Below are 26933 nucleotides of genomic sequence, written 5' to 3' on the forward strand. Positions count from 1 at the left end.
CCCCTTTCAGGGTAAGCTTCTATCTGTTTAATATCCACTCTACATAAACTGGTGCTGAATATACAGTCCTAATCTTACCTATGGATCACAGATAATTCTATTCTTTGCTCATTGTTTCTTACTTGATCCTAAGTGCCTCTTGGAATAGGATGGAATGATGTAGATTCTCACCTGTTCACCAAAATATCTATCAGAAGGATAAATGGTTCACAGAATTTGGATTTTTCAGAACTCTTGTCTTTACTCTCTCAAGGGGATGCTCTAATGTTTTACTCTTTAAGAGCAAGGATGATGAAGTAAAAAGACTTAGATTTTAATTCAGACATAATTAGTTAGTGAATGTGCAACTCTGGGAAAATTATTTTATTATTCTGAACTCACCTTCATTATGTGTGGGGAAAAGCACCCCCACACCTGGATTTGGCAGTGTGTTGTGAGAGTATAGTAGGAGAAACTGAATTGGGATTTTTCTACATCATCAGACCAGATATATAGTATTATGCCACATACCAAAAAAATGGGTATAGTTTCCTTTTTTTTGCACCAAACTACATTTTAAATCTATCCTCAAACCATAGGGGCATGTTTTGGGAATTCCCGGTGAGGAAAAGAGGTTTTAAAATCCTGAAGAAGATTGGCATTGAGGAATTCACAAGCAACAACCATAGTGAATTAATACTCAGCTGCTGTTTTTTATGATGCTAGTGACAGCCTTGTAGCCAAGGGAGGCAGGGACCCTTGAGCCCTCTTGTAGCTCCCAGGGCCCATTAGTCAGCCAGTGGCTCTAGGAGAGCATGACAGTTTATCAGCTTAAGCAGCTTCGGTCATAATGTTGACAAGAGGTTGGTCACTGGGTTTAAAGGCTAAAGAAAAACTATATGAGAGAGGGTAAAAATGTAAAAATAAAATGCTTTCTACCAAGATGCAGACAGATTGACTAATATCCTTTCACCTCCTATTGTCTTAGGACAGTTATTATCAACAGCTCCTGATGTATCTCAATATAACCATGCCTATTTGTTGGTAACTGTGAGGGAGACCATTATTTTTGGTGAGCCTGGGAAGGATAACAGGAAAGAGAGCTGACATTGAAAATTTTTTTATGTTTTTGCCATAATTATCTTGAATATTCCTCATTTTGCATGAAGACAGTTTAATGACCTTTTGACATAGAGATAATTGTGTATTTTCAGTGCGTATATTTCAGATTAAAAGCAGAGGGTAGCTTTCCAGAAAGTGAAGAATCACTGGGCCAGGAAAGTGAGCCAAATGTTTGCTGCCTTTTTCCCTGGGAGCATTTGCTGATTGTAGAAGAGGGGGTGAGAGCCTAGGAGATTAACTGGCATTTTTGGCAGCCTTGCAGAGCTATGAGCAGGAATTATTATTGGGGGCCTATCAAGCTGGGGTCTTGATAATTCCCCTATTCACTTTGGGTTGGGATTCTGAAGGGTTGCATCCTGGGAGAATAGTGAGCCTGAAATAGATAGGTCCTCATAGGGACTTCAGTTCTGATTTGAGTATCACAATTTATGAAGTCAGAATGAGGTGATCCTGAATGGCTTGTGGCTGGTGAAGCAAATGGAAATAATTTTTGGAAATGATGACATTATAACATTATCCTAGGATTAAAGTTATTTTTTATAAAAATTTTACAAATATCTGAAACCTAATAAAAATAGTCAGATATTACAAGACAACATGAAAACAAACAAGAGAAAACAAAAACAGAACAGGTACATAGGGGCTTCAAATAGTGATGATATCAAAATAGATTTTATAACAACTATAATTTTACTTTTATGTTGAAGGATTTAAAAGACAATAATTAAAATATTGCAGAGAACTGGACATGATAAAACAAGACTCAGTTGGATATTCTAGAATTGAAAATACTGTAAGAGAAATTAAGTACTCTATGGATGGGTTTAACAGTTGATTTGCAGAGTAAAGAATTGCTGAATTAGAAGATAGGATGTATCCAGAAAGAAGCAAAAAATCCTTTCCACTGTTGATGGGCATTTATTTAGGTTGATTCTACATCTTTGCTATTGTGAGAAGTGCTGCCATAAACATATATGTACATGTGTCTTTGTGGCAGAATAATTTGTATTCTTCTGGGTATATACCCAATACTGGGATTGCTGGGATGAATGGTAGCTCTGCTTTGTGTTCTCTGAGCAATCACCAAACTACTTTCCACAATGGCTGAACCAGTTTATGTTCCCACCAGCAGTGGATAGGCATTCCCTTTTCTTTGCAACCTCGCCAGCATCTGTTATTTTTTGACTTTAAAAAGAATAGTAACAGAATAGATAACTTCTGATAAAATGGAGGAAGAAATGAGATTATAAAAATAATTCAGTGAGGAAAAGTGTGGTCTCTTCAAAAATGGACTGGAGCACGTCAGTGTCCATATGAAAAAACAAACAAAAAAGAAAGTTGATCCCTATGTAAAAATTAATTCCAGTCAGATTTTACTGTATACATGAAAGGGAAAACAATAATACACTTAGAATGTCATTTAGGAGAACGACTTTATGATATTAGGGTGGGTATAAGACTTAAACAGAACAGCAAAAGCACTGAACAGAAAGAAAAAGATTGACAAAATCTGGCTGCACTGAAGTTAGAAGTTTCTTTCATTGAAAGACATTCAGAGAGTGAAAAGGCCACATAATGGGAGAATATATTTGCAACACGTATAACCAACAGAGGTTCATGTTTAAATGATTCCTGTATTGAACGTAAAGAAGAAACAATTCCATAAAAAAATGGGCAAGCGACTTGCATGGACATTGCACAAAAAGGATATCCAAATGGCCAATGAATAAATGAAAAGGCACTTGATAACATTAGCTATTAGAATCATGAGGAAATATACATTAGCTAAATCAAAATTACAGATGTTACCAAGTGTTGGTAAAGATTTGGAGCAGTAAGAACTCTCATACCCACAGGGTTGGTGAGAATGTATATTGGCATATACATTTTGGAAAACTACTTGGCATTATCTACTTAATTTTAAGATATGTATACTCTATGATTTAAATATTCCATTCTCAGGTTTATAACTGATGGAAGTGTGTGTGCTTGTGCACCAGAGACATATATGAGAATATTCATGGTAGAATTACTTGTAATAGTCCCAAACTGTAGACAACTCAAAATGTCCATCAGCAGTAGAATGAATAAACAGACATATTCATACAATGGAATATGATACAGTAATGAAAATGAACGAACTGTAACCAAATAGAATAAATCTAACAAACATAATGCTATGTGAAGAAAAACAGACAGAAAGGAAAGTATTCTATGTGATTCCATTTATATAATGTTTAAAAATGAGGCAAAACTATTAATAAAATATTTAGTGTTTAAGGATATATCCTTAGGTGATAAAAGCACAAAGAAAAGTAAGAAAGGAATTGCCATAAACAGTCAGCATAGTTGTTGTCTTTGGTGGACACAGAGCCTGTAGTTATTGAGAGGGGTCATGTAGGGTGTTTTTGAGGTACAGAAAATGTTGTATTTCTTGAACCTTAAGGTGGTTACATGGTGGTCATGAATCTGTTTGTAATACTTGAGCTGTACTTTTTCATTTCATGCACAGTTCTCTATGTTATAATTTACTTGAAAAAACAAGATAGTGGGACCAATAAACCAAATGATGACCTAGTGTTATGCTGAGAGCAAGTAAGATACCAGTCCTGAATACATCACTGGGACATTTATTGGTAGCTTCCCTCTCTGTTTATAGCCTAAATAATGCATTCACAGGGCTGTAGTGATAAATTGCCAAAATGAGGAAATGAAAATATGTCCCTTTTTTTGATGCCTATTCAGGTTTAAGGGTTTTATAGGCATTTGTCATTACCGGTCAGCTTTGATTTTAAAATCTGACTTAAGCGAAGATCATGAAAGACAAACACTTTGTGAGAGAGCTAGGCTTTACATATTGCAGCACAGCACTGGGACTGGTATTATTTGTGGCTACTACAAATGAAAGAAAATCAGAGTCAGCATTTTCAAACAACATTCTCTGAAATATTTATTATGTTGAGTCCTCAGAGATATTTGCAAGAATTCTTTTAAGTTATTGCAACAAAAGTTCAAGGTTGTTTTCCTTACTTTGTGTCGATATATCAGAAACAAATCCTATTCACTCTCTATGTGCTAGTATTGAACTTTGAATCTACTGCATTTTTTCAATAACTGTAAGCTATATCATTTAAATGCTGACAATTTAATGAAAAGAAAAGCTTTTACAAGAAAGATTAGAGGTCAGAAGGGTTTATCCTGGTAATAAGAGCCAAGAGTGGCATTGAGTTGTCTTGGCATATGAGATTATTCTGCATATCTAATTGTTACCACAAATCCAAAACTCAATATATTTAACTTAAAATTGTAATGGCAAGTTGGTTCTGCTGACACCTTCCTGGTCATTCCAGACCTTACAAATGTAAATTTTATGTAAAACTTTAACAAAATACACATTTGTTGAATATCTACCATGTGGACTTGAATATATTAGTGCTGGAAAATTCAGCCTCTATGAATATGACATATGTGAAGAAGAACACACACACGCGCACGCACACACACACAGTGACCATGGGTCGAAAGTAGCATGCTCTGCTCAACATTGTATATGCTGAGGTCTCATCTTCATAAGGACCTTGCAAGGTGTCCATTTGTTGCTTTTTAGAGAAAAGGAAGCTGAGGATCAGAAACGTTAAGTTATATCCCTGAGGTCACAGAACTAAATGACAATGACCATGGACAAACAGAACACACCTTTAGCTGATGGTTCCCAGGTACAGGACAAACATATGGTTTTGTCTTGTACATCTCTAAGCTGCATAGTTGCTTTGAAAGACTCAGTCTATTTGTGTAAAGATATATTAATATTTGCCCTTTCAAATGGAAGTGAAAGCTAAATCTGCACTACCACAAATGTAGGAATGATTTGCCCACAACTTGCACAGAAAATAAATATTTTCTAGGCAAGAGTCACATAGCAAGTTCTCTGAATGGAAGAGGCAGGCTCTGCTTCCTGAAGTATTTTCCTTTGAAATGCTGGCAAAGGGGAACTTCAGAGGCAGAGAGCCTGGTGTGAAGCTCTGTGGGGTAACTGAAATGCAGCGCGCCAAGTTCCTACCTTCTGATTGATTTTTATCGTCTCTTCTGTGTGGTAGAGGAGGAGCTTTTCCCCGGAAGAAGTCAGGTTAACGTACACCTGGAGGCAGGGGTACTGAGAAAGTTTCCAGCAGTCTGGACCGCAGCTGAAGGAGCAATTAAATGTTTCCGTGATGGATGCATTCAGCAAGGTGCATTGAGACTCTTCGGTCCACACGCTACAGAGAAAGGGGTGAGAGTAAACACAGGCCCAAGAGCTAATAGTGAGAAAGGCATCATCTGAGGGAATTATTTCTCAGCTCCTGAAGCTGAAAACTCTTTTCTAAATCTCTAATATGATCTATCTGTGTAAAGTTTAGGCCTTCGTATAGAGCAGCTTTAAGCATGTAACATAGACAAACTTGGACACGCGAGAACGTTTTCAATGACTTCCATTTTATGTGGTATTCTCTGGTATTTGACTTAAGTTCTTTTTTCCCTTATTGAACTCCCTGGTAACATGAAACATGCTTTAAAATCATCACCTGTTCTCACCCTGTATTTACACATTGCCGGCAGCTTCTTGACATGCTCCAGCCCCTACCTCTGTATGTTTTACTTTGTACTTTTTGCATCCCAGATCCCTTCCCTGCCCCGTTTGCAGTCACAGAAGGTGTGAGGGAGAAGGAGCGGGGAGATGACAAAGGAGTGGAGGGTTGTGTGGTCCAGCTTGACAGATGGAAGGACAGTGACAGAATGCCTTAAGGTCTTTCTAATAAGGGAAAAAGGATAACTCAACCCTTTCATTATATCATGAGCAGTCACTGGCTGCACATTCCTTTCACCCTAATTGGTACTTCATATATAATACCTTCTTTTGTTCTCTCAACAACTGTGCAAGTTGGGAAGCAATTTCTTTTTAAAAGTGAGTGAACTGAGAAATCCCATGACATGCAAGGATATATAGGCAGTAAGTGATGGAAACTGTGATCCCACCCAATCTTGTAATTCTCTAAGGCGCAGGCTCATTCTATTGTGTTGTGCTGTCTCCCCACAAACACAACGGAAAAGAAACTCTTTTATGCAGACTAATGGATGAATAAGGGTGTCCTGTTACCTCTCACCTGGAAGAATCCAGCTGCCCATTTGTCAACTTGTCATTTTAATATACCTTTAATTTTATGATCAAGATTAACATTTGTAATTAGGAATTAACACACCAGCAATCAATGGTTTGGTTTTGGGTATAAGCTGATCACCACAGCAATGAGAAACGTGTTTTCTTTGCAGATTGATACCCTTTCCTTTTGCTAGACAGGCATCCACAGCTTGCTGCCCCTTTGCATGTGTGAAGTTTTATTCCAGAAGCAGGATACTAGACCTGATCCCCTCCCTCAGTGTGGCACATTGTGTTTTCCTGGAACATGGGTGGTCACATTTTGCTTATATACTGAGGAAAAAATCTTTGATGGTTCTAAGCAGATGTGAAGATCTGAAAGCATTTTGGAATCAGCGACCACTTGGGGCCTGAGGCATCAGCACTTTCATTGAAAATGAGCACAGCTGAAGGCCATCAGAGAAACACAGCAGAGCAGCCACAAATGTGAAAGATGATGCCTTAATTTCAGCAAATTACTGTATTTCAGCTAGATTTTGCTTCTAAAATGAAAGTATTAATTTAGATGGAAAAACAAATGCCACAAAATTGTTTCATTTTCTTTTGGATTGAAACCTCAATTTTTCATTAGAAAAGGTCTTGTTTCTTTAAGCTGAACTGCTGTGAGACTTCCCCCCATTCGATACATCAAGGCTGGGCTCGCCTGTGTTTAGAGTGTCCAATTTATGGACAACAGCCAGAGATGCTGGTGGGATTTACCACGTGGCTTACCGAGGGCGAGAGTACACTTGCTGTCTCACAATTTATTTGCCTCCCTATCCATTCAATAAACCTACGGCAAATATTGAAATGAAAAGATTCAAAATCTGTTATTTTTAAAAGTAGATGCATAGCAGTGTTTCTCAGCCTAGAAGGCCCATTAGAATCACCTGGGGAGCTTTAACAGATACTGGTGACTGGGTCCCACTCCAGACCAATTAAATCTGACCTTCTGGGGTGACGATGATGGGGGCTGGGTATTGTCATTTTTAGAGTTTCTGGGGAAGTTGGAATATGCAGTTGAGAACCACTCACGTGGAAGGTGATGGAGGGGTTGGTTGGGGTGGAAAAGGGAGGAGGGTGGGGAACGGACAGAAGTGTGAAGTGGCAAGAATAGGGACTTTGGAATAAGCGAGATGTGGGCTTGAATCTTAGCTCTGCCACCAGTAAGAGCTGTAAGACACTGAGGAAATCATATTTCTCTTGAGCCTCAGTTTTGCCATTTTCATAATGAGTATATTTATACTTAACCTTATAGAGTAATTGTGATAATTAAACAAGTACAAGTCTTTGACGCCTGATATCCATGTTATACATAGAGCTATATTTATTATTATTATTAGATAACAGTATTGAAAAGTATTATTTACCAGGAACTTCTCAAAATTCTTATCAGGAAAGAAGGCGAGGAAGATGACCTTAGGGTTGCCTAAGTGATGGGGGAGGATGGAGGAGGAGACAAACAGCAGGGTCCCACCCTCCCAGTGGTATTACCTCTGCATGTATGAGCGCAGGAGTGTGATTCCCAGCAGAAAGTACATCATGATGGAGCACACCATCATGGCCAGTCCCAGGAGAATGGCTCGGTCCTCTCCTGCCTTCAGTGCTGTGACTGTTTTCCTTTTGTCCAGGAGGTCATGGTCTCTGATTTTCTGGTAAATATTTCTGAGGTTGAAAACAATATGATCTTACATAAAGTTTAGTTAATCAGCATGCCCCTAGAGAGCAGGTCAGTTTCTGTCCATGCCTTCCTAGGGCCCTCCAAACCTGCCTCAATGCAGCTGGACCTCACTGTGTGTCCACTACCTCCCACACAAGTACACACATGCATGCACACACACTCACAAGCACATGCACGCCTGTACATGTACCAGTCCTGAGCAGAAATAAGCCCTCCTTTTTTACTTTGGGGCCAATGTCTAACTGTAAATTAATTTTCATTCTATCTAATTCTAAAGAAAGAAACCAATCCCCTCAACCCTCAAAATAATGCTTTGGGTTTGTTGACTTTACCATTTAACCCAAAGCTGATCATTATTGATTTTTAAATAATTTTGGAATACCTAATGGAGCATTGATTCAAATAAATGGCAACATATACTTGGAATATATCAAATTTATCTTTCATTTCTCTTCAGTAATGATAGGCAGAAGTTATTTTGATTAACATTTTTCTCAAGCTGAGGGCTGCTTAGGGCTTTGTTGGCTTGAGATTGATAAGCAGTGTGAAGATGTAGAGTGGTGACCCAGCTATTCTTATATGTGAAAACATTCGATTGAGTTAGAAAAGTGTCATTCAAATTGAGGCCAGACCCTACAACTTTGGACAGTTTTATTAGTATTTTTGTTTTTTATTTTAGAGCAGCAACGTAGGATAAGAAAACAAGAAATTGAAATCAACTGTCTCCTGAGTTCAGACTGGTTTCACTGCTTATTAGCTGTGTGATCAATGAGAAGTGCCTTACACTTTCTTTTTTGAGATGGAGTCTCACTGTGTCACCCAGGCTGGAGTGCAGTGGTGCGATCTCGGCTCACTGCAAGCTCTGCCTCCCTGGTTCACGCCATTCTCCCACCTCAGCCTCCCGAGTAGCTGGCAGTACAGGCGCCCGCCACCACGCCTGTCTAATTTTTTGTATTTTTTTAATAGAGACGAGGTTTCACTGTGTTTGCCAGGATGGTCTCGATCTCCTGACCTCGTGATCCACCCGCCTCGGCCTCCCAAAGTGCTGGGATTACAGGCATGAGCCACCGTGCCCGGCCGTTCCTTAGACTTTCTGATCCCCAGTTGCCTGCAAAGTGAAAATAATGTTTAAATGCATTTTAATGGCTAAGTGACATGATACAAGCAAATCATTTAAGAGAATGACTGACATGAGATTAGTAATAAATGTTCCCATTCAAAAAATGGAGTGGGGAGCTACAGCTCAATGACACGGACCTCAGAAAACCCTAAAATTGCTACTATTCTCCAAAGAATTTCTAATGGACAAAACTGCAAGAAAATTAATAGTGTATAAAGATTAGGGATGGAGGATTGGATTTGAAACCAGGTCTGGAGGAGAAGGTAGAAAAGAAATGCGGAAGTGCTGGATGCTCGGTGAGATGAAGAGAAGCTTGAGTAGGAAGGCAATGCTCAGGAATTCCTGCAAGGCCTGCGACCGAGAAACAGCTCATGATTTCTCAGTGTCTATTTTGAGGAGGGACCTTTGGATTGCAGGGCAGTGGAAATGGGAAAATCGCTGGCCTTTAGAGCCTAGAAACAGCGAGGACAAATAAAATGCTGAAAATGGAAAAAGAAACTCTTAAGTCATTTTTTTTTCTTTTCTTTTTTTTTAGCTTCAGGCAAAAACCAATATGCACAAGAATAACTTCAGATTTTTCATTCAAATTTTTATCGCTAATCACTCTTGTTGCTTGGGAGAGGAACCAGAGTAGACTCTAAAGTGGAACTTTGCAGGGGAGGGAAGATATGCCTGTTGTTTGTGCAGTTGTGGGTTTATTCAGGGCTTATATTTAGCTTTGTGCTCGAGGATGGCCTGACTGGTGTCTATAACCAATGTCTCTTCTGATTGGCTGATCCATTCGGGGCTGGTTGGTAAATATTTTGATTCCTTATAGAGGTGATAGAGTGCGTATGTACTTAATATATTTCCATGAGGTTGTAGGGCTGAGTATTTATTAATCTAAGTATTGGTTGTGCAAAATTAACTGATTAGCTTCTTATTATTAAAGTTCTCTTTATGAGGTGGTTTATATAAATCTTACTCTTTCCTTGCGAAGTCAGCTCATTGTAGTAGGAGAGTCGGAGCTAAATACAGGCCTTTGTTTATCATCTTTTCATGTCCCTGTCCTTCCTGGCTTCTTCCCACTGTCACTTGCTCTTGGCTGTTCATGGTTATTACTAGAGGCCTGGAGAGCCCACATCTTTCATTGTTCCCCAGCTCCCAATCCCAATGCCCCTGGATTAGCTGGCCTGCCCTGCTTTTGACTTCCACAGACTGGCAACCACCCACCCTCTGTGTTTCTTCATTTGTATTTGAGATTTTGTTTGGAAATTATAGGATTTACATCAAAGCTTTTAAAACTTCACCCTTTATGAACTCAAATTTAAAAAAATCAGTGTCCGTTGGTGGCTAAAGCCAGTGGGCTGAAAGCTTTTCTGAATCAGGAAGAGACAGGCCGAGTCTGAGTAGCTTCAAAGACCTGCTGTAAAATAATAATCTGCTGTTACTTCACTAATGTTATTTATCAACATGTATTTAACTCTGATGGCTGCCATCGAGGTCTGCATTTCCTGCAGATGGAAGACAGCAAGGAGGGAGCATAATCTCACAATTCCATGGTATTAGACTGTCACACAGCATCACTTATGTCAGCCTATACCGGTAAAAGAGAAGTGTAATCAGTCAGTTGTGTCATCAGAACAAGAAGCATATAAAAATGATTCAAACCTGTAATTCAAAAACAAATCACAATTTGAAAGTGGTTAACAAATGTTTTTGATATGCTCTGGAATGTATAGAGAGGGGAAAAGTGAACAATTTTCGTAGAGCCCCCAAAATATCTGAGAAATCAGGATACTACCCAGCAAAATGAAAGTGGGTGAGTGGAGTGGGCCGTGCCCATGGAATTCATTAGTAAATAATGATCGAATTAATGGAAAATAAAGAAATGAATACACGATTTGGAAGAGCAAAGAATTCAGTTTAGGTTCACAAACTTCTCCTGAATTCTGGTAACCTCTTGTTATTGGGGATATGGGCCCTGCCCAAAAGGAAAACAGATAAGTATATAAATATCAGCATAGGATGAAAAATATAATGATGGAGCAATTCACAGAGTATTATGGGAATAAAGAAGAGGGGAGGATACCCCAGCCTGAGGAAGCAGGACGGAGAGCCAGGGTTGAGTTTAGGGAAGGGTTCCTGAAGGAGAAACACTTTAAACAAAATATTCAAGGTTTAATCAGGGTTAACCAAATGAGACAGAGTCAAGGGTATTTTAGACAGAAGGACTCACATGAGCAAAGCGATGGAAACTTGCAATTGCATGGTGAATATCAGAAACTATAACTGTTTTAATATTACTGAGATGCCTATGGGACAGGGAAAGAGGCAGATGAGTTTGCAAAGGTAGGTAGGCCATGAAGGGTTTTGTAAGTCATTCTAAAGAGCTTGGCCTTTACTCTGTAGTGAATGGGAATCTGTCAGAGGGTGACATGACTGAGTTTCAGAATGATCACTCTGGCTTCTGTGCAGAGTTTAAGAAACAAGATAAGGCTTAAATCAGAGAGAGGAATGGGGGGACTATTACTGTAGTGTTGGCAAAGGACAATGAGGGCTGGATCTAGGGTCAAGGTAGGATGTATGAAGATGAAACGGTACATGGAGAAATATCTACGGGACAGAACTTCAGGATTTGGTGGCTGATAGAATACAGTGGATGATGAGGAAGCAAGAAAAATGATGTAGTTTAGATTTATGCTCCGGTACTTGGTGTGGATGACTGGAGAAATGGTGGAGAGTAGTAAGAGAGAGTTGTTTCTCTGTTTCCCTGCTCTTCCAGGATCCAAAGAGGTGACTTCTGCTGACCTTGCTAAAGAGGAAGAAAGTGATTGTACATTTATAGATTCTCTTCCCACAGGTTTAGTGTCCTAAGTACAGGCAGAGGAGTGACTAATCTCAGTGGTGAGATATGCCAGAGTCAGAGGGCCACCTCTATTTTCTGGGTCATTGCTAATGAGTGGCATAATTTTTGTAAAAAAATACATCATTTTGGATTTGTTTTTGTTCAGGCCTGGTGTGCTTTGGATTTTTGCATGTCCAGGTAGTAAGGGTAGTAAGTCTCAGTTGGAAAAGAGGGTGTTCCCAGCCTGAGACAGAGTGGGTTAGTTGGCCTCTTCTACACCATGTTGTCTTCAGTGTTAGCTGGAAGGAGCATGATGCCATATTTTGGGCCACAGGCCTATGCGTCCTCTCCCATACTAGGAAGCCGTGTAATGTATGAGTTACTGTGTAACTACTAACAAGGCTGATAGCTCATCACCCTTTGGTTCTTTCTGTCTATTCTTTATGAATCTATCTGAGAGGAGTTGAGGGTGGAGGTGGTAGTGCTGAGAAAAATGGAATGAGGGCCAGTACAATTCACTGATGTAGAGAGCTCAGGAGGAAGAATGAGTCTGGGGTATGACTACAAATTCAGTTTTGGCTAAGTGTGCTGCCCAGCAGTGGGTGTAGAGCAGGAATTTGACTTTATAAGTTTGACGCTGATCTAGCCTTGATGTGTCCTGCAAGGACACATTTAAGGTCTGTTGAGATAGTCTTGGCTTCATGGTGAACCACATGTTGACAACAACAAATAGTAGATATAGTGCAGTCTTTACTATATATAGGGAACATTCTGCTCAAAGCCTTTGGAGAACAGAAGTTATTAATATATCTACAGGGCAAATCCAAGTATAACAAAAGTGTTTGTGGTAAATGTCTTGTAAACAAAATATTTTCAATTGTTTAGTAAGGCTTCAATAAATTTTACCCCAAGTAATAGTCAACCTAGTAAAATTTTGTTTTGAGCTCCTTTTGTATAGTTTCTTGAAGTTTGATATTGGGGCTCATTATTTATAAGGCTATGCATATATAAATATGGATATAAAGAGTAAAATGTGCAAGAAAATGTTTTCTCCTTGACTGTCACCCATTTAAATTCAGATTCCCTTGGTATCTATCCCATAAGGAGAAGGAGAGAAGTACTCAGGTTAAGGCAGTATAAAGGCCATTTATGAATTAATTTGTTTATTCATTGGTCAACATTTCTAAGTCTTCATCAGATGAAACACAATGTGCTAAGTTCTGGCGATACCAAATAAATAAGACTTAGTGTCCCAAGGGAGCTGAGGGAGATGTCAGTCATTGCAATGTGTGGCAATGAGACTGATTAGAGAGGTGTGTACAAGGGAAGCAAACTGATATACCAAGGGCCAATTTGCTAAAGGATCAGTTTCTCAATGGCTAATTCCCCAAAAGCCAATTTACTGAAGGATCAGCTTACTACATAAATATTTTGCCAACTTTACCACACTTACAGATTTAACAAAAACTTATTTTAAGGAGTATTGTTTTAAATATAGTAAAGGATTATAAATAAATTTGTGTATGAATATTTTAAGACTATCTTTTTAAAATCCATTCAACCATAAAGTGTGTTTTTCTTACAGATGTATTCATCTTAGCAGTATTTTAGGATCAGTTTGATATTTTTGAAAGCTAAGTTTTCTAGGGAGGCTTAGTCTCTTTGTAAATATATTCTTATGAATATATTTATAAATATGCCTTTCTTGAATATGTTTGTGAATATATCCTTCTAACAAATATAACAAAAATTTGGCATTTCATGTGGGAGCCTTTCAATTTTTACTAGTTTTCAAATTCTTTTTAAAGTCATTGGCTGTTTTCCTAATATTTTAGTATTATTGAAATTCTTGTGGCAAATTTCACATTATGACCCCTTTGATGGATTTATCAACTTTATCAATTAACCAAAATTTGTTTCTTGTACTCATTGATAAAGGTTGTGGTAAGAATAGTAGGACCATCTGCTAAGCTGAAAAGAAGAATCAGTGAAACACGAAGTCTGGCCCACTGACCTAGAGAGGGGGACACCCAGAGGGTACAGGAGGGAAGACTAGGGGGCAGAGGAAGCTGGAGGGCATGGCTGGGATGGGGGTGGGAGGAACAGGGGACAGAGAGAAAGGGAGACTGGAGGCAGTGGGTGTCTGGGACAAGAGATGGAAAGACAGAGGGGCAGAGAGATTGAGAGACAATGGCTGCAGAGAGACACAGAGTGGAGAGAGTCTGAAGGCCCTAAATCTGGCCCCCTTGTAAATGTTTTCATTCCATTTAGTGTGGTTTATTGTAGAACTGTGTAGGGTTACAATGATCATACAAAATTTGTGGTATATAGCGAAATTCGATAAATTCACCAAAATGACTGATGGCAAATGGATTCTTTGGCAAATTGGCCTCAGGCACATTGGCCATTACTTTTTCAGGCATTCCTTAAAATGAACATTCAGTAGATCGATGGTAGAAGAAAAAAACAGAAAAGGGACAAATAAATGTCAGGAATTGAAAACCGTAACTACAGACATGTTATGAATTAAATTGGCCCAGGCCTATGATTTACAAGCACAAAGGTGGTTTAGGAAGCCTGCCAGTTAGGGACCATAACTTGATTTAAATCGTGATGATTAAGTGTCCTTTGACAGACCAAATTAAGTCTTGGACGAGCAAATGATTGAGAAGGGAAGAGTATCCAGGCAGAATATGAGAGAATAGAGGTAGGAGAGTGTGGTTGGATTCCAGGATATTGTGGGTGGGGAATGTCAGACAGTAAGCTGGTTAGACAGGCAGGGGCCAGAGAAAAAGGATCTTGTATGTCTTTTGAAGTTAGAGAGGGGATTAAAAGAATTAAGCAAGTGCAATGATTAGATACGTGCTTTAGAAAGATCACTTGTATTAATGTGGCTGGTTGTTTAGAAATGTTTACATATGGAGACAAAGGGACTGATTCTTAAACTCCCCCAATGTTTTAGGTATTAGATACAGAGGGGTTTAAAAAAAGAGAAGTGATAGAGGAGATTAATATTTAGATCTACTTAGATGAAGTTGGAAGCCATTATCCTTAGCAAACTAACACAGAAACAGAAAACCAAACACTGCATGTTCTCACTTAAAAGTGGGAGCTGAGCAATGAGTACATGTGGACACAGGAAAGGGAACAACACTTACTGGGGTGTGCTGGGGAAGAGTGGGAATGGAAGAGCATTAGGGAAAACAGCAAATGCATGCTGGGCTTAATACCTAGGTGCTGGGTTGATAGGTGCAGCAAACCACCTATGGCACATGTTTACCTATGTAAAAAACCTGCACATCCTGCACATGTACCCCAGAACTTAAGAACAAACAAACAAACAGACAAAAAACAGATTTACATCTGGGCATCATTTGTGTCTAGAACTAGCAACACTATGGGTTTTAATGAGACTCTCTAGGTAGTCAGAGAAACAAAAGACAGCTTGGCCACTAAAACATGGAAAGGGCAGAAGAGAATTCTGCAGAATCCTGAATCTCTCAGATATGTGATGGGGCACCTGGTGGGTGCAAGGAAGAGAAGTAGGGAAAGCATTAATTAGAAATGAAGAATTAAATATATCTGAAGTTAGCTGGCTGAGAGCTCTTCCAGAACTCACATGTGCCGAATATTTATGTTTGTGCCTCTCTGGCCCAGTGAATACTGAGCTGTTCAAGAGTTAAAGACAGGCCACATCTTTGTAAGTTCAGTCTCTTGCATTTATTAGGCTTATAAAATATGTTCCTTTTATTTGGACTAGACTGACTACAACAAGCATAGGTTGTGAAATAGCCAGTTATAGGGAAGCTGAATGGTCTATTAAAACTAAATAAATCAGGGAAGCATGGCTAGAACATACCTCAAGTTTCTGTCTTCCCATTAGTGTCCATTGGACTCTACCACCAACAAATTTAGTATTCTTTCCAGAAAAAAATCAAACTCTCCAGGCACTGAACCCTCTGGTTCCCAGACTTAGGGAAACATGCCCTTCTGTTAGATCTTAAGGTGAACTTGTGAGGCAATGGATTGCTGAGTGCCTTCAGAGCTTCAGTGAGCAGAGCTGCTATACATCTCTGCCCCATGAGAACACACCTGTTATTTCATATGGCAGAGAAGGCATGGCATTGACGAACACAACCATTGTTCTGCCTTCTGTCCACCACAGCCTCCTCCATTTTTGAGATGTTCTCCTTTTACATCTGTCTTCATCTTCAATTAGTTTCAGATTTCATGGATTTTTCCTTGAGCTGGTAGGTATATATTTTATGGTACAATTTGATTAGTTTAATTATTATTATCGTTTTTGGTCTTTTAATGTGTACATTTCATCAGGAGCAATGAGTTTTTGAGTTTGGGGAGAAATGACAGTCACACTTCATTTATGTTTGTACATGTCATTAACATGAAGGATTTTGTCCATGAGCTTAACGTTATTATTGCCAACGTATTAATTCATGAGACTTCCCAGGAAGTCTTGTAACACTGTGACCCAGGTCTTAGGGGTAAGACACTAAAAGTGAGAACAAAATTACAGAAATGAAGGTTGGAATTATTTCTTTTTAGTCCTGCCTTTAGCTTATTAGGTAACATACTCTCCCAATGATATCTTAATATTTTAATTCATATTTATTTTTGTTGGACCAAATAGCATATTAAATTTTATGAAAAGCTTTAATGCAAGATATAGAAGGAAACAGGAAATTATGTGAATTTTCTAGATAAGTGAGGGTGTTATAACCTAGAGAGACTTTGAGAAGTACTGACCTTTAAATTGACCACATTATTTGGCTCTAATGCAATAATGCTAGAAATAAATAACAAAAAATAACTAGAATGACATCTACAGATGAAAGTAAAACTATAGTACAAAGAACTCATGGGTGATAGAATAAAGTCCAACAAAAATTAAAAATCAGAATTAAATGATATGAAAAACAGTATAGAGCAACTAGTGGGATGCAGCTAAAGCTATACATGCATAGAAATACGTAGTTTTAAATACTTATATTAGATAAGAAGAAAGCCTGAAGATTAATGCACTAGGCATCCAAGTTAGTAAGTTAGAAAAAGATTAACAGAATATACTAAAAGAAAGTATAAGGAAGGAAATAATAAACTTGAGCAGAAATAAATGAAATAGATGAACTATATTAAAGCACTAATGAGTTCAAAGGTTAATTTCTTTTGAAAAGACTAATGAAAAACTGAAAAAAACTGATCAGGGAAAAAATAGAAAAGGGCCAAATAAGTGTAAGGAATTAAAAACTATAACTACAGATAAGGTATGGATTAGAAAGAAAATATTGAAAATAGCTATATAATGAGACATTTGGAAACTCTGAAGTATATAACTTCCTGAAATACACAGCAAAGTTTTCAAAAATATAACTTACTGAAACCAACTCAGAAATAAATAGAAAACTCAAATAGTTATAAATCATTAAAAATTTGACTCATCAGTTAAAAAATCACCATAATGGAAACAGTAGTCTCTGATGATTTATAGTTAAACTCTACTTATAGTATACAAATCATTCCAGAATATAGAAAAAGATGAAACGCTACCCAACCTATTAATGAGGTTAGTAAACTTTGATACTAAAACCAAATCAGAAAAATACACACAAAAAAATCTTTCTCAGCAAACTATCGCAAGAACAGAAAACCAAATACTGCATGTTCTCACTCATAGGTGGGAATTGAACAATGAGATCACTTGGACACAGGAAGGGGAGCATCGCACACTGGGTCCTATTGTGGGGAGGGGGTATGGGAGAGGGATAGCATTAGGAGATATACCTAACGTAAATGACGAGTTAATGGGTGCAGCACACCAACATGGCATATGTATACATATGTAACAAACCTGCACGTTGTGCACATGTACCCTGGAACTTAAAATATAATAAAAAAATTATAGGTCAATGTCTTTCACAAATATAAATGTGAAATTTTAAAAACAAGTTAAACTAGGAGTGTATAAAAATGAAAATATACCATGATCAAGCTGTGGCTATCCCAAGAATTTATAATGTGGGTTATTATTTGACTATTAATGTAATCTATTACATAAATATATTAAAGGGTTATAATCATATAATAATGTAATAAATGTAGAGAAACATATTTGACAAAATTTAACATTCATTCATGATAAAATCTCCTATCAAATTAAAAATAGACAGGAACATCCTTAATATGATAAATGGTATAGAAGAAATACCTATAGTAAACTTGATACTTAACGGTGAAATGTTGACAGAATGCATTTTATGAGCAGAAACAAAAGTAAAGATGTCCATTATTACCTGTTTTATTCATAATTTACTGATTTACTAGCAGTATAACATATGAATGAATAGTATATTTACTGATAAAGAAGAAATAAAAACTTATTATTCACCAATGATGTAATTATGAAGAAAATACAGAAGAATCTACAGATAAATTATTAATAAGAAAATTTAGGCTGGTTGTGATGACTTGCACCTGTAATCTCCACACTTTGGGAGGCTGAGGTGGGAGGAGGATCACTTGAACTCAGGAGTTCCAGACCAGCCTAGGCAACACAGCAAGGCACCATCTCTAAAAAGAAAATTAGCCAGGCGTAGTGGTGCATGCCTGTTGTTTCAGCTGGTTGGGGGCCGAGGTGGGAGGATTGCTTGAGCCCAGGATTTCCAGGCTGCAGTGAATCAGGATTACGCTACTGTACTCCAGCCAGTGTGACACAGCAAGACCCTCTTGCAAAAAACAAAACAAAACAAAAAACAAAGCACAAACAAAAACTAGTATAGTTGCTGAAACCAAAGCAATATGCAATAGTCAATTGCCTTTTTATATATTAGCAAAAATAGTGTAATTTCCACATTACAAAAAAAACAGAGCACTCAAAAGTAAATGGAACAAAACCAAAAATTGACAAATGGGACTTAATTAAACTAAAGAGCTTCTGCACAGCAAAATAAATAATTAACCGAGTAAACAGACTACCTACAGAATGAGAGAAAATATTTGCAAGCTCTGCACCTGACAAAGGACTAATATTCAGAATCTATCAGGAAGTTAAACAAATTAACAAGAAGAAAACAACCCACTAAAAAGTGGGCAAAGGACATGAACAGACACTTCTCAAAAGAAGACACATATATGCAAGCCAATAAACATGAAAAAATACTCAATATTACTAATCATTAGAGAAATGCAAATTAAGACCACAATGAGACCATGCAGGGTGTCTATTATTAAAAAGTCAAAAATAACAGATGTTGGCGAGGCTGAGAGGAAAAGGGAACACTTAGGCACTGTTGGTGGAAATGTAACTTAGTTCAACCTCCATGAAAAGCAGTGTGGAGATTTCTCAAATTACTAAAAATGGAGCTACCATTTGACCCAGCAACCATAATTGATACCATTACTGGAGTGGGTATCTACCCAAAGGAAAAGAAATCATTCTGTCAAAAAATATCTGCACTCATATGTTTATCCAAGCACTATTCATAATAGCAAAGTCATAGAATCAACCTAAGTGTTCATCAAATGTGGTACATATACACCATCAAATATTGCACAGCCGTAAAAAGGAGTGAAATTATGTCGTTTACAGCTGGAGGCTATTATCCTAAGTGAATTAATGCAGAAACTGAAAACTAAATACTGCATGTTCTCACTTATACGTGGGAGTTAAACAATGGGTACATGTGGACATAAAGCTGGAAGCAATAGACACTGGGGACTCCAAAAAGGGGCAGGGAGGAAGGGAAAAAAGTTGAAAAACTACGTATTGGGTACTAGGTTCACTATTCGAGATGATGGGTTCAACAGAGGCCCAAACTTCAGTATGACTCGATATGCTCATATAACAAATCTTACACATGTACTTCCTGAGTCTACGATTAAAAAAAAAACAGCAGCAGCAACAACAACAAAAACGACAAAGTAGTGAAGTTATGAGAGTAGGGTCATTGAAGTTTCTTTATTTTTTGGCAGGATAATGAAAGCGTTAATTATCTTCATATTGGTCAATTCATGCACACATATGAAAATGTAATTATCTAAAAACATAAATGAAATATCCAAATTTCCAGATGGGAGAAAATAAAATACAATTTTAAAGACTTAATTAGTTTGGCCGAATTAAACAAACCAAAATTGCACAAACAAATAAATGATGAGTTAAAAAGTCACTTGAGTTTGAAAAAGGCAGCCCAAATATATTAGTAATAATCATAATTGATTTACTCTACAATATTATGCTGAAAGGAATTAATGTGCAAAAATCACAAGCATTCTTATACACTAGTAACAGACAAACAGAGAGCCAAATCATGAATGAACTTCCATTCACAATTGCTTCAAAGAGAATCAAATACCTAGGAATCCAACTTACAAGGGATGTAAAGGACCTCTTCAAGGAGAACTACAAACCACTGCTCAGTGAAATAAAAGAGGACACAAACAAATGGAAGAACATACCATGCTCATGGATAGGAAGAATCAATATCGTGAAAATGGCCATACTGCCCAAGGTAATTTATAGATTCAATGCCATCCCCATCAAGCTACCAATGAGTTTCTTCACAGAATTGGAAAAAACTGCTTTAAAGTTCATATGGAACCAAAAAAGAGCCCGCATCTCCAAGACAATCCTAAGTCAAAAGAACAAAGCTGGAGGCATCACGCTACCTGACTTCAAACTATACTACAAGGCTACAGTAACCAAAACAGCATGGTACTGGTACCAAAACAGAGATATAGACCAATGGAACAGAACAGAGTCCTCAGAAATAATACCACACATCTACAGCCATCTGATCTTTGACAAACCTGAGAAAAACAAGAAATGGGGAAAGGATTCCCTATTTAATAAATGGTGCTGGGAAAATTGGCTAGCCATAAGTAGAAAGCTGAAACTGGATCCTTTCCTTACTCCTTATACGAAAATTAATTCAAGATGGATTAGAGACTTAAATGTTAGACCTAATACCATAAAAATCCTAGAGGAAAATCTAGGTAGTACCATTCAGGACATAGGCATGGGCAAAGACTTCATGTCTAAAACACCAAAAGCAACGGCAGCAAAAGCCAAAATTGACAAATGGGATCTCATTAAACTAAAGAGCTTCTGCACAGCAAAAGAAACTACCATCAGAGTGAACAGGCAACCTACAGAATGGGAGAAAATTTTTGCAATCTACTCATCTGACAAAGGGCTAATATCCAGAACCTACAAAGAACTCCAACAAATTTACAAGAAAAAAACAAACAACCCCATCAAAAAGTGGGCAAAGGATATGAATAGACATTTCTCAAAAGAAGACATTCATACAGCCAACAAACACATGAAAAAATGCTCATCATCACTGGCCATCAGAGAAATGCAAATCAAAACCACAATGAGATACCATCTCACACCAGTTAGAATGGCGATCATTCAAAAGTCAGGAAACAACAGGTGCTGGAGAGGATGTGGAGAAATAGGAACACTTTTACACTGTTGGTGGGATTGTAAACTAGTTCAACCATTATGGAAAACAGTATGGCGATTCCTCAAGGATCTAGAACTAGATGTACCATATGACCCAGCCATCCCATTGCTGGGTATATACCCAAAGGATTATAAATTATGCTGCTATAAAGACACATGCACACGTATGTTTATTGCAGCACTATTCACAATAGCAAAGACTTGGAATCAACCCAAATGTCCATCAGTGACAGATTGGATTAAGAAAATGTGGCATATATACACCATGGAATACTATGCAGCCATAAAAAAGGATGAGTTTGTGTCCTTTGTAGGGACATGGATGCAGCTGGAATCCATCATTCTTAGCAAACTATCACAAGAACAGAAAACCAAACACCGCATGTTCTCACTCATAGGTGGGAACTGAACAATGAGATCACTTGGACTCGGGAAGGGGAACATCACACACCGGGGCCTATCATGGGGAGGGGGGCGGGGGGAGGGATTGCATTGGGAGTTATACCTGATGTAAATGACGAGTTGATGGGTGCAGCACACCAACAAGGCACAAGTATACATATGTAACAAACCTGCACGTTATGCACATGTACCCTACAACTTACAGTATAATAATAATAAATAAATAAAAAAAAAAAAAAAAAAAAAAGAATGTAACACATGAGAAAAATACCATAAGGATTAGAAACAAAGAAACAATATTATTATTTGAAGAAAACACAAATATGGGAAATCCATACAAATCTATCAGCAACTATTTAAAAACATACTGAGTTCCACAAGGTTGATTGATAGAAAAAAATCAGTAACTACAAAAGCAGTAGCATTTCTATACATCAGCAGTAAAAATACATATAAAACATAAGAGGTATGATAATAATTGCCACGAAATGTTGCTTAAATAAAAATCTAATGAAATAATTGCAAAATGATACTGGATGAAATATAAAAGTCATGGGTAAATAAGGAATTATATTCAGGGAAGTGGAGACTCAGTATTTAAAACAATTCAGTTATTCAATAAATTCAATGCCATTTCAATAAAAAAGAGAGTACTTAGGAATAAATCTAATAAGTGATGTACAATTTTTTTAATGCAAAACTTTCTTAAGATATATTAGGGAAGACAAACCAATGTAAAGGTTAATCGTACTCATTCAGAGAAAGACTTTCTGACATAAAGATGTAAATTTATCACAAATTAATCAATTTTATAAAATTCTATTAAAAATCTCAAGAGTTTTTTTGGGAAGTACGATAGGTGTGACTTGCCAACCTGATTTTAGAACTTAGTTGGAAGTGCAAGTGGCTAAGAATAGTAAATACTCTTCTGACTACCAAATAACAAGATGGGTGACTAGTCCTATTAAATATCAAGATGTGTAACAGACATAATGCTAAAAATTTAAACTGATGTGTGGTGTTTGTCTGAGGTAGACAAAACTGGCTGGTAGAACAGAATAGAGATTCAAAAACATATCCATGTACACATGGAAATGTAATAAATGACAAGTGATTTTTGGATCAACGGGGAAAGGATAAACTCTCCAATAAATGGTGCTGGGGCAATTGGTTATCCATATAAAAACTGGATGTTGGGTATCAATTCCAGATGATTAAATACTTAATTGTGAAAGATAATGCTACATAAAATTTAGAAAACTGTGTGCAGGAGGATGTCTATTTGAATCTGGAGTAGGATGGGATTTCAAAATTTTCCAAAAATTGTTAACTTAGAATATATTAAAATTAAGAACATATTAATATATTTATCAAAAGACATGATAAAGAAAGTGAAAAGCCAAACCACAAACTGGGAGAAGCTATTTGCATACATATAGCAGATAAATAATTAACATGGACTTTTATAATGAATTCCTACAAGTCAAGTAAAAGACGATCCAGTAGAAAAATGATAGAAGTATGACTATAATTGCTGCAAAATGTTACTTAAGTATAAATCTAATGAAATAATTGCAAATTATTTGAACGATCAAGTATTTGACCTAATTGGGCCAAATATCTAAACAGTGAACTCAGAAAGAAGGACTAAGGAAATTGATTCAATCTCATTACTAATCTGAGAAATGAAAATTAAAATAACAATACCCTCTGGATTAATGAAAATTAGAAATCTGAAAACTCTAAACAAGGCTGTAGAGCAATGGGAATCGCATGTATGGCTCCTTTGGAAAACCATGGCATTACTTGGTAAAATTAAAGCTGTGTATACTTTTGAACCAACCATTCCCATGTTCAGCATAAATCTTAAGAAATGTTCATACACATGCACAAAGGGACATGTACAAGAATAGCAGCATTGTTGGCAAAGACAAAAGAACTGGAAAATAATGCAAATGTCCCTTAGCAGTGGACTGAATGATTAAATGGTAGTATGTTCATGTAATGGGATACTACATAGCAGAAAAAATGAACTACAGCGACTCACGCCAGCATTGGCGAATCATAGTAACATAATGTTTGGTGAAAAAAGCAAGTTGCAGAATAAATATGGCATGATTCCATTTATATGAAGTCTCCAAACATTCAGATGTAGACAATATATTGTTTGAAGATCCAAATACGATAAACTCATGAAAAAAAATTGGGGAACGATATACCCAAAATTCAGGATATTGATTATCTCTGGGTTGGGGGCTGGGATGGGGAGTAGAATAGTATTAGGAAAGCATCCTCCAGGGCTTCAAAAATTCTGATTGTTTTGTTTTTTAAGTTGAATGATGGGTACCTGGATGTTTATAATATCATTCTTTGTATATTAACATATGTAATAAATATTTATTTGTATCACTTCAATATTTAATATAGACAATTTAAAGAATATTTGATTAACAGTCTGTAATGACCTTAGCTTAAAAACCTCTCTCTTTTTAAATTTCTAAATTAATTATTCTGCTTTTTTGCTGCTTGAAATGTAGGGATCAGGCCAGGCACGGTGGCCCACGCCTGTAATCGCAGCACTTTGGGAGGCTGAGGTGGGCGAATCACGAGGTCAGGAGATCGAGACCATCCTGGCTAACATGGTGAAGCCCCGTCTCTACTAAAAATACACACACACACAAAAACAAAAAACATTAGCCAGGCATGGTGGCAGGCGCCTGTAGTCCCAGCTACTCAGGAGGCTGAGGCAGAATAGCGTGAACCTGGGAGGCAGAGGTTGCAGTGAGCGAGATTGCGCCACTGCACTCCAGCCTGGGCGACAGAGCGAAACTCCATCTCAAAAAAAAAAAAAAAAAAAAAAAAAAAAAAGAAATTTAGGGATTAAAGTGAGTTCAACTAACAAGTTTGTTATGAGAAGAAAAAAATATTTCTCCACATTACTGGGTTGCAGAATGGAAGATGAAGATAGGACCTTATGTTTTGCGTATAGAAGATGATCAGAAAAAGATCTGGCTTGGAATTAAAATGAAGAAAAAAAAAAGTAAAACTAACTTCCATCTCTTCTGAGCAAGAAAACATTTGGTTTCAGAATTTTCAGTGAACTTTTCCTTCCTCTTAAGTTGCTCTGCCTGCCCTTAAGCTGGTTTCCTGGTATTCTACCGTTTGAGTAATCCCAGGGAATCCAATATCCTGACATACTTGGCCCTGTTCTCAGGAAGAGGAGGTGTGGAGAGCAGCTGAGGATTTTGGATGGCCTGGCTTCTGGGATTGCTGTGGGAACACAGCTGGAGAAACCAGGCATACACAGAGGCCAGGTTTGCAGAACGAGAAGAAACTGAATTACCAGCAATTTGAGGCAGTGCTGTCAGACAATCTAGTTAATTTATTTCCAAATAATTAACTTGAGGACCTTAATTATGTAGATTAATTATCAGCCATCATCATCTTCATTATCACCATGTTTACTGCCACCGAGAGCACCTTAAACAGAGCCACAGATACTGCTCAAAGTCAGTTTAAAATCTGAGTCGGATATTCCAAGAGTTTGTGAATTAAGCAGCAAAGACGAAGATGTGGTCAAGAAAAAAGCATAGGCAAATGAACTTCCAACATTAAACTAATTAATGGCAGATTCTATTGCTTGTACTTTTTCGCCATGCAGACTTATTTAATAAGCTTTTGCATCCCCATCCCATAAATAAAGCTTGCTGAAAAATGATTTCTTCATAGTCAATATTTTAATTATTATAAATCCCATAGTCGTGAAATCATACTTTAAAAATAAAAAATTAAAACAGTAATTTCAGTTTCATAGAACCTTATTGATGCAGAATATAGTAAGCTAATTGTTCACGCCTTTCAGACTCCACAAATATTACCAATTTGTCAGTCACATGTTTATTATCTTCTTTGATATGCAATATCCAACTCTATTTTAACATACTTTTCCCCTTGTGGGCTTGGCTGTTCACTATCACAAGAGCATGGGCAGGTACTGGGGTACAGGGAGAGAGCATCAGCTTGGGTTCAAATCCTGATTTCATCACTGGCTAGTTGTTGGGCCTTTGGAAGTTGTTGAAAATCTCTCCGTTATTTAAAAAGTCTCAGTTTCCTCATCTGTGAAGCAGGCATAATAATCTCTATCTTAAGAGAACACAATTAAAACCTGCAGTACACAGTAATTGCTTCTTAAATGTTAATTCCTTTGTTCATAAAAAGTAGCAAAATGTATTGAATTATTTGCTGAGAGTAAATAGAAGGTGAAAGAAATGCATTACACTTCACTTGCCTTCAGAATTTCAGGACAGCTGGCTGTTGACAATTACCATATTCCTGTAGGGCAACAAAACTCTTGGATTTGGTCCTGGGACGGAAGTTGCAGGACCAAACCTCTGCCTTTCTGCACTTTCACATATAGAATTTGAAATGACATGTGAAATTTTACAGTGTTAAAGAAATGATCTTGCTGAAAGATGATTCAACTTGAAAGCAAATGAAAAATAATTTGATTAAACCTTGAGAAAAAGCAGTGAAAACCTAGAGATGATCAAGTAACGTAAATTTTCAGTTAATTTGCTTGGTGTCGTGATGAGCACTGGGACTTGTTTTTTAAATGCTGACAAGGCAACATTAGTTGCCTTCTGGGCTATAATTTTAGTTAAATATCATATAATTATTTTTTTCCATAATTAAGGTAACAATATATTACAAAGCATTTGGAAAGTAGAGCAGTAAAAACCATGCTATTTCTTCCAGGCTTTTGCCTATGTATATTTTTTGTGGCTGCAATCATAGTTTGTATGCAAATTTTCAACTTGCTTTTTTCAGTTACTATTATGTCAAAGCATTTTAAAGTGCTAAGTGGTATATTACATTCAGTGATTTATTTAGCAGATTTTCTATTGTGAATTTTCAAGTCGCTTCCCAACTTTTGCTGTAATATATAATTATTGTGAAGAACAACTTTGCTTTTGAAATTTTAAAAATAATTTTTATCTGTGAGGCAATTGAGGTTTTAGAAGGAAAACAAAAGTATCAGCTCTGAAAACAGTATTCAGGCAAACCTCCTTCAGATTCTTCTCCTGGTGCCTTACCAACTTTTATCAATTGTAATTTTTAATTTTTATTTAATTTTAACTTTTATTT

General features: G+C 37.2%; 1 protein-coding gene across 3 annotated transcripts in view; it reads right to left on the reverse strand.

Annotated features, from left to right (window-relative positions):
• The window catches only part of KCNMB2 (potassium calcium-activated channel subfamily M regulatory beta subunit 2), a 307675-nt gene that overhangs the window by 9916 nt on the left and 270826 nt on the right, over nt 1-26933 (reverse strand). For all 3 annotated transcript variants that reach the window (XM_025375855.1, XM_025375854.1, XM_025375853.1), the window contains 2 exons: nt 7769-7939; nt 5162-5357 (listed from right to left, as the gene is read on the reverse strand). In XM_025375855.1, the coding sequence (XP_025231640.1) occupies nt 5162-5357; nt 7769-7939 (367 nt within the window). The remainder of the gene's footprint in view (nt 1-5161; nt 5358-7768; nt 7940-26933) is intronic.

The sequence above is a fragment of the Theropithecus gelada genome, chromosome 2 (assembly GCF_003255815.1).
Source record: "Theropithecus gelada isolate Dixy chromosome 2, Tgel_1.0, whole genome shotgun sequence".
NCBI lineage: Eukaryota > Metazoa > Chordata > Mammalia > Primates > Cercopithecidae > Theropithecus > Theropithecus gelada.